Consider the following 9,355-nt stretch of genomic DNA (forward strand, 5'->3'; position numbering starts at 1 on the left):
AACATAGAACACAGAGAACATAGAACACAGAGAACATAGAACACAGAACACAGAGAACATAGGACACAGAGAACATAGGACACAGAGAACATAGAACACAGAGAACATAGGACACAGAGAACATAGAACACAGAGAACATAGGACACAGAGAACATAGAACACAGAGAACATAGGACACAGAGAACATAGAACACAGAGAACATAGGACACAGAGAACATAGAACACAGAGAACACAGGACACAGAGAACATAGAACACAGAGAACATAGGACACAGAGAACATAGGACACAGAGAACATAGGACACAGAGAACATAGAACACAGAGAACATAGGACACAGAGAACATAGAACACAGAGAACATAGGACACAGAGAACACAGGACACAGAGAACATAGAACACAGAACACAGAGAACATAGAACACAGAGAACATAGGACACAGAGAACATAGAACACAGAGAACATAGGACACAGAGAACATAGAACACAGAGAACATAGGACACAGAGAACATAGAACACAGAGAACATAGGACACAGAGAACATAGGACACAGAGAACACAGGACACAGAGAACATAGAACACAGAGAACACAGGACACAGAGAACATAGAACCCAGAGAACATAGGACCCAGAGAACATAGGACACAACTGAAAGTCCTATCACTCATAATTTTTAGTCTGCTGTGGGGATGCTGAAGGGAGGAGCGAAGGCTGAGTGTGGGGGCAGGAAGGTAGGATGAGATCAGACAGGTACTTGGATCCAGGGTTGTGGATAGAGCTCGGTAGGTGAGAACCAGGATGTTGTAGTCGATGTGTGAGCATATGGGGAGCCAGTGGAGATTGAACAGCACTGGAGGGGTGTGCTCACGGGGGGGGGGGTGAGGATACGTGCAGCAGAGTTCTGGACATATTATAGCCTGTTTAGAAACCTGACAGATGCATCAAAAACAGGCCGTTACAATCGTCTAGACAGGGATGAACTAAAGGATGGAGTCACTCAGCTGCAGGTTGTGATAGGCCGTAACCTGGCAATGTTACGTTCAGATGGAAAAATGACACTTTGGTCAGATTCTTGATGTGAGCCTCAAAAGAGAGCTGACTGTCAAATATTAAACCCAGGTTAACAACCTCCCTGGACAACATCAATACCGAGGCTGCAGCTGCTGAACCTCCCTGGACAACATCAATACCGAGGCTGCAGCTGCTGAACCTCCCTGGAGACACTATACTGAGGGTGCAGCTGCTGAACCTCCCTGGAAGGTCGGGACGTTGACACTACACACTATATACAATTGTTTACAGACAGATTATTTCACTTAAAAACGAGTTTTAATGACTCCAACCTAAGTGTATGTAAACTTCCCGACTTCAACTGTACAGCTGAGTATCATCTGCATTAAAGTGAAGCCCCAATCCGTGTTTCCTCAAGTTACCCAGTAGCAGCACGTAGATACAAAACAGTAGTGACCCCAGAACCGAGCCTTGAGGGATTCACACCTGTGGTACAGACCAGGTCCAGTATAATCGCCTTTGTTGTGGGTGGCAAAGTCCACGTATTATTGGAGACCCGGATATCCGCCAGGCCGATAGAGAGACTGCAGCCAAGTTGGATTGGACGTGTATGTTGAAATCAACGAGTACTACCGTAGTATGGCATTAGGACCTCGGGAGGTTTAGTAGGTCTAGATTAGATAGTTCAGCCAGAAAGTCAGAGATGAGACAGCCGGTACTGGAAGTAGATTTCACAATGCAGTCAGTCCTGACGGATTACAGCCAATCCGCCACCCTGTCAGGATGTGCGAGGACAGTCCAGGTTGGTGTAGCCAGATGGAGTGCATTGGTTGAGGGACATTGACTCATTGGACTGATGCCAAGTCTCAGTGAGGCAGGGAGGCACCAGTTGAATAACTTTGGAAGTTGCCTGAGGGGCAGCCTGCAGAACTGGTCAGTGTCCTTTAGCAATCCTTGGCTGTTGGGAGTGATGGTTCTGAGGAATCCTTGGCTGTAGGGAGTGATGGTTCTGAGGAATCCTTGGCTGTAGGGAGTGATGGTTCTGAGGAATCCTTGGCTGTAGGGAGTGATGGTTCTGAGGAATCCTTGGCTGTAGGGAGTGATGGTTCTGAGGAATCCTTGGCTGTAGGGAGTGATGGTTCTGAGGAATCCTTGGGTGTAGGGAGTGATGGTTCTGAGGAATCCTTGGCTGTATGGAGTGATGGTTCTGAGGAATCCTTGGCTGTAGGGAGTGATGGTTCTGAGGAATCCTTGGCTGTAGGGAGTGATGGTTCTGAGGAATCCTTGGCTGTAGGGGAGTGATGGTTCTGAGGAATCCTTGGCTGTAGGGAGTGATGGTTCTGAGGAATCCTTGGCTGTAGGGGAGTGATGGTTCTGAGGAATCCTTGGCTGTAGGGAGTGATGGTTCTGAGGAATCCTTGGCTGTAGGGAGTGATGGTTCTGAGGAATCCTTGGGTGTAGGGAGTGATGGTTCTGAGGAATCCTTGGCTGTAGGGAGTGATGGTTCTGAGGAATCCTTGGGTGTAGGGAGTGATGGTTCTGAGGAATCCTTGGCTGTAGGGAGTGATGGTTCTGAGGAATCCTTGGGTGTAGGGAGTGATGGTTCTGAGGAATCCTTGGCTGTAGGGGAGTGATGGTTCTGAGGAATCCTTGGCTGTAGGGAGTGATGGTTCTGAGGAATCCTTGGCTGTAGGGAGTGATGGTTCTGAGGAATCCTTGGCTGTAGGGAGTGATGGTTCTGAGGAATCCTTGGCTGTAGGGAGTGATGGTTCTGAGGAATCCTTGGCTGTAGGGAGTGATGGTTCTGAGGAATCCTTGGGTGTAGGGAGTGATGGTTCTGAGGAATCCTTGGGTGTAGGGAGTGATGGTTCTGAGGAATCCTTGGCTGTAGGGAGTGATGGTTCTGAGGAATCCTTGGCTGTAGGGAGTGATGGTTCTGAGGAATCCTTGGCTGTAGGGAGTGATGGTTCTGAGGAATCCTTGGCCTTGTGAGGAGTGACGGACTCCATCCTAGCTGGAGGGGTGCTCTCATCTTATCTACGAACATAGACAGGGCTCTAACTCCTCTAGCTCCACAATGAAATAGGGTGCAGGCCAGGCAGCAGGCTGTTAGCCAGCCTGCCAGCTTAGTGGAGTCTGCCACTAGCACAGTCAGTGTAGTCAGCTCAGCTTCCCCCATTGAGACCGTGTCTGTGCCTCGATCTAGGTTGGGCAAAATTAAAAATGGCGGTGTTCGCTTTAGCAATCTCACTAGTATAAAGACCTCCTCCATTCCTGCCATTATTGAAAGAGATTGTGATACCTCACATCTCAAAATTGGGTTACTTAATGTTAGATCCCTCACTTCCAAGGCAGTTATAGTCAATGAACTAATCACTGATAATAATCTTGATGTGATTGGCCTGACTGAAACATGGCTTAAGCCTGATGAATTTACTGTGTTAAATGAGGCCTCACCCCCAGGTTACATTAGTGACCATACCCCCCGTGCATCCGGCAAAGGCGGAGGTGTTGCTAACATTTACGATAGCAAATTTCAATTTACAAAAAAAAAACAACAATGACGTTTTCGTCTTTTGAGCTTCTAGTCATGAAATCTATGCAGCCTACTCACTCACTTTTTATAGCTACTGTTTATAGGCCTCCTGGGCCATATGCAGTGTTCCTCACTGAGTTCCCTGAATTCCTATCGGATCTTGTAGTCATAGCAGATAATATTCTAATTTTTGGTGACTTTAACATTCACATGGAAAAGTCCACAGACCCACTCCAAAAGGCTTTCGGAGCCATCATCGACTCAGTGGGTTTTGTCCAACATGTCTCTGGACCTACTCACTGCCACAGTCATACTCTGGACCTAGTTTTGTCCCATGGAATAAATGTTGTGGATCTAAATGTTTTTCCTCATAATCCTGGACTATCGGACCACCATTTTATTACGTTTGCAATTGCAACAAATAATCTGCTCAGACCCCAACCAAGGAGCATTAAAAGTCGTGCTATAAATTCTCAGACAACCCAAAGATTCCTTGATGCCCTTCCAGACTGCCTCTGCCTACCCAAGGACGTCAGAGGACAAAAATCAGTTAACCACCTAACCGAGGAACTCAATTTAACCTTGCGCAATACCCTAGATGCAGTTGCACCCCTAAAAACTAAAAACATCTGTCATAAGAAACTAGCTCCCTGGTATACAGAAAATACACGAGCTCTGAAGCAAGCTTCCAGAAAATTGGAACGGAAATGGCGCCACACCAAACTGGAAGTCTTCCGACTAGCTTGGAAAGACAGTACCGTGCAGTATCGAAGAGCCCTTACTGCTGCTCGATCATCCTATTTTTCCAACTTAATTGAGGAAAATAAGAACAATCCGAAATTTCTTTTTGATACTGTCGCAAAGCTAACTAAAAAGCAGCCTTCGCAAATGGAGGATGGCTTTCACTTCAGCAGTAATAAATTTATGAACTTCTTTGAGGAAAAGATCATGATCATTAGAAAGCAAATTACAGACTCCTCTTTAAATCTGGGTATTCCTCCAAAGCTCCATTGTCCTGAGTCTGCACAACTCTGCCAGGACCTAGGATCAAGGGAGATACTAAAGTGTTTTAGTACTATATCTCTTGACGCAATGATGAAAATAATCATGGCCTCCAAACCCTCAAGCTGCATACTGGACCCTATTCCAACTAAACTACTGAAAGAGCTGCTTCCTGTGCTTGGCCCTCCTATGTTGAACATAATAAACGGCTCTCTATCCACCGGATGTGTACCAAGCTCACTAAAAGTGGCAGTAATAAAGCCTCTCTTGAAAAAGCCGAATCTTGATCCAGAAATTATAAAAAACTATCGGCCTATATCGAATCTTCCATTCCTCTCCAAAATTTTAGAAAAAGCTGTTGCACAGCAACTGACTGCCTTCCTGAAGACAAACAATGTATACGAAACGCTTCAGTCTGGTTTTAGACCCCATCATAGCACTGAGACTGCACTTGTGAAGGTGGTAAATGACCTTTTAATGACGTCAGACCGAGGCTCTGCATCTGTCCTCGTGCTCCTAGATCTTAGTGCCGCTTTTGATACCATCGATCACCACATTCTTTTGGAGAGATTGGAAACCCAAATTGGTCTACATGGACAAGTTCTGGCCTGGTTTAGATCTTATCTGTCGGAAAGATATCAGTTTGTCTCTGTGAATGGTTTGTCCTCTGACAAATCAATTGTAAATTTCGGTGTTCCTCAAGGTTCCGTTTTAGGACCACTATTGTTTTCACTATATATTTTACCTCTTGGGGATGTCATTCGAAAACATAATGTTAAATTTCACTGCTATGCAGACGACACACAGCTGTACATTTCAATGAAACATGGTGAAGCCCCAAAATTGCCCTCGCTAGAAGCCTGTGTTTCAGACATAAAGAAGTGGATGGCTGCAAACTTTCTACTTTTAAACTCGGACAAAACAGAGATGCTTGTTCTAGGTCCCAAGAAACAAAGAGATCTTCTGTTGAATCTGACAATTAATCTGGATGGTTGTACAGTCGTCTCAAATAAAACTGTGAAGGACCTCGGCGTTACTCTGGACCCTGATCTCTCTTTTGAAGAACATATCAAGACTGTTTCAAGGACAGCTTTTTTCCATCTACGTAACATTGCAAAAATCAGAAATTTTCTGTCCAAAAATGACGCAGAAAAATTAATCCATGCTTTTGTTACTTCTAGGCTGGACTACTGCAATGCTCTACTTTCCGGCTACCCGGATAAAGCACTAAATAAACTTCAGTTAGTGCTAAATACGGCTGCTAGAATCCTGACTAGAACCAAAAAATTTGATCATATTACTCCAGTGTTAGCCTCCCTACACTGGCTTCCTGTTAAGGCAAGGGCTGATTTCAAGGTTTTACTGCTAACCTACAAAGCATTACATGGGCTTGCTCCTACCTATCTTTCCGATTTGGTCCTGCCGTACATACCTACACGTACGCTACGGTCACAAGACGCAGGCCTCCTAATTGTCCCTAGAATTTCTAAGCAAACGGCTGGAGGTAGGGCTTTCTCCTATAGAGCTCCATTTTTATGGAATGGTCTGCCTACCAATGTGAGAGACGCAGACTCAGTCTCAACCTTTAAGTCTTTACTGAAGACTTATCTCTTCAGTAGGTCCTATGATTAAGTATAGTCTGGCCCAGGAGTGTGAAGGTGAACGGAAAGGCTGGAGCAACGAACCGCCCTTGCTGTCTCTGCCTTGCCGGTTCCCCTCTTTCCACTGGGATTCTCTGCCTCTAACCCTTTTACAGAGGCTGAGTCACTGGCCTACTGGTGTTCTTCCATGCCGTCCATGGGAGGGGTGCGTCACTTGAGTGGGTTGAGTCACTGACGTGGTCTTCCTGTCTGGGTTGGCGCCCCCCCCCTTGGGTTGTGCCATGGCGGAGATCGTTGTGGGCTATACTCGGCCTTGTCTTAGGACGGTAAGTTGGTGGTTGGAGACATCCCTCTAGTGGTGTGGGGGCTGTGCTTTGGCAAAGTGGGTGGGGTTATATCCTGCCTGTTTGGCCCTGTCCGGGGTATCATCGGATGGGGCCACAGTGTCTTCTGATCCCTCCTGTCTCAGCCTCCAGTATTTATGCTGCAGTAGTTTATGTGTCGGGGGCTAGGGTCAGTCTGTTACATCTGGAGTATTTCTCTTGTCTTATCCGGTGTCCTGTGTGTATTTAAATATGCTCTCTCTAATTCTCTCTTTCTCTCTTTCTGTCTTTCTCTCGGAGGACCTGAGCCCTAGGACCATGCCTCAGGACTACCTGGTATGATGACTCCTTGCTGTCCCCAGTCCACCTGGCCGTGCTGCTGCTCCAGTTTCAACTGTTCTGCCTGCGGCTATGGAACCCTGACCTGTTCACCGGACGTGCTTGTTGCACCCTCGACAACTACTATGATTATTATTATTTGACCATGCTGGTCATTTATGAACATTTTAACATTTTGACCATGTTCTGTTTTAATATCCACCCTGCACAGCCAGAAGAGGACTGGCCACCCCTCATAGCCTGGTTCCTCTCTAGGTTTCTTCCTAGGTTTTTGGCCTTTCTAGGGAGTTTTTCCTAGGGAGTTTTTCCTAGCCACCGTGCTTCTTTCACATGCTTTGCTTGCTGTTTGGGGTTTTAGGCTGGGTTTCTGTACAGCACTTTGAGAATATCAGCTGATGTACGAAGGGCTATATAAAAATAAATTTGAAATTTGATATGGTTGTGTCCCAAATGGCTTACTCTAATCCCTACATAGTGCACTACTTTTGACCAGATTCCAATTTGGGATGGCTCTGCTACTTCTTGGGGTTTTCCAGAGTTACAAAACAATTAAAAACCTTCAGGAATGTGAATCGTAACATGTACAGTTTATATAAATAAAATGACTAAACAAAGGAATGAAGTCAGTACCTTCCTTAGAGCCACTTAAGTGGAAGAATGGTTAGTTAGTGTGCCTCTAGTGGTTAGAGTGTAGAGGGGGTAGGTAGTCTAGTGGTTAGAGTGTAGGGGGGGGGATGGGTAGGTAGCCTAGTGGTTAGAGTGTAGAGGTGGTAGGTAGCCTAGTGGTTAGAGTGTAGGGGCGGCAGGTAGTCTAGTGGTTAGAGTGTTGGGGGGGTAGGTAGTCTAGTGGTTAGAGTGTAGGGGGGGGAGGTAGTCTAGTGGTTAGAGTGTAGGGGTGGCAGGTAGCCTAGTGGTTAGAGTGTAGGGGTGGCAGGTAGTCTAGTGGTTAGAGTGTAGGGGGGGGTAGGTAGTCTAGTGGTTAGAGTGTAGGGGGGGTAGGTAGTCTAGTGGTTAGAGTGTAGGGGTGGCAGGTAGCCTAGTGGTTAGAGTGTAGGGGTGGCAGGTAGTCTAGTGGTTAGAGTGTAGAGGGGGTAGGTAGTCTAGTAGTTAGAGTTTAGGGGGCAGGTAGCCTAGTGGTTAGAGTGTAGGGCTGGCAGGTAGTCTAGTGGTTAGAGTGTAGGGGCGGCAGTGTAGCCTAGTGGTTTGAGTATAGAGGGGGTAAGTAGTCTAGTGGTTATAGTGTAGTGGGGGGTAGGTAGCCTAGTGGTTAGAGTGTAGGGGTGGCAGGTAGTCTAGTGGTTAGAGTGTAGGGGAGGCAGGTAGTCTAGTGGTTAGAGTGTAGGGGGGGGCAGGTAGTCTAGTGTTTAGAGTGTAGGGGGGGGCAGGTAGCCTAGTGGTTAGAGTGTAGGGGTGTCAGGTAGTCTAGTGGTTAGAGTGTAGGGGAGGCAGGTAGTCTAGTGGTTAGAGTGTAGGGGCGGCAGGTAGCCTAGTGGTTAGAGTGTAGGGGGGCAGGTAGTCTAGTGGTTAGAGTGTAGAGGGCGTAGGTAGTCTAGTGGTTAGAGTGTAGAGGGGGTAGGTAGTCTAGTGGTTAGAGTGTAGGGGGGTAGGTAGCCTAGTGGTTAGAGTGTAGGGGGGGCAGGTAGTCTAGTGGTTAGAGTGTACGGGGGGCAGGTAGCCTAGTGGTTAGAGTGTAGGGGGGGGTAGGTAGCCTAGTGGTTAGAGTGTAGGGGGCAGGTAGCCTAGTGGTTAGAGTGCAGGAGCGGCAGGTAGTCTAGTGGTTAAAGTGTAGGGGCGGTAGATAGTCTAGTGGTTAGAGTGTAGGGGCGGTAGGTAGCCTAGTGGTTAGAGTGTAGAGGTGGTAGGTAGTCTAGTGGTTAGAGTGTAGAGGCGGTAGGTAGCCTAGTGGTTAGAGTGTAGGGGGGGGTAGGTAGTCTAGTGGTTAGAGTGTAGGGGGGAGTAGGTAGCCTAGTGGTTAGAGTGTAGGGGGGAGTAGGTAGCCTAGTGGTTAGAGTGTAGGGGCGGTAGGTAGTCTAGTGGTTAGAGTGTAGAGGTGGTAGGTAGTCTAGTGGTTAGAGTGTAGAGGCGGTAGGTAGCCTAGTGGTTAGAGTGTAGAGGTGGTAGGTAGTCTAGTGGTTAGAGTGTAGAGGGGGGAGGGGTAGACTAGTGGTTAGAGTGTAGAGGGGGTAGGTAGCCTAGTGGTTAGAGTGTAGGGGGGGAGGGGTAGTCTAGTGGTTAGAGTGTAGAGGGGGTAGGTAGCCTAGTGGTTAGAGTGTAGGGGGGAGGGGTAGACTAGTGGTTAGAGTGTAGGGGGGAGTAGGTAGCCTAGTGGTTAGAGTGTAGGGGGGTAGGTAGCCTAGTGGTTAGAGTGTAGAGGGGGTAGGTAGCCTAGTGGTTAGAGTGTAGAGGGAGTAGGTAGTCTAGTGGTTAGAGTGTAGGGGGGGTAGGTAGCCTAGTGGTTAGAGTGTAGGGGGGGGTAGGTAGTCTAGTGGTTAGAGTGTAGAGTGTTGGACTAGTAACCGGAAGGTTGCAAGATTGAATC

At 47.3% G+C, this 9,355-nt stretch overlaps 1 protein-coding gene across 1 annotated transcript; it reads right to left on the reverse strand.

Moving 5' to 3' along the window:
• Positions 1 to 1,959: 1,959 nt before the first annotated feature.
• On the reverse strand, positions 1,960 to 3,024 carry LOC106604007 (protein PELPK1-like). The gene has a single exon (XM_045716275.1). The coding sequence runs from the start codon at positions 3,022 to 3,024 to the stop codon at positions 1,960 to 1,962; it is 1,065 nt and encodes a 354-aa protein (XP_045572231.1).
• Between the last annotated feature and the right edge of the window lie 6,331 nt (positions 3,025 to 9,355).

The sequence above is a fragment of the Salmo salar genome, chromosome ssa04 (assembly GCF_905237065.1).
Source record: "Salmo salar chromosome ssa04, Ssal_v3.1, whole genome shotgun sequence".
Taxonomy (NCBI): Eukaryota; Metazoa; Chordata; class Actinopteri; order Salmoniformes; family Salmonidae; genus Salmo; species Salmo salar.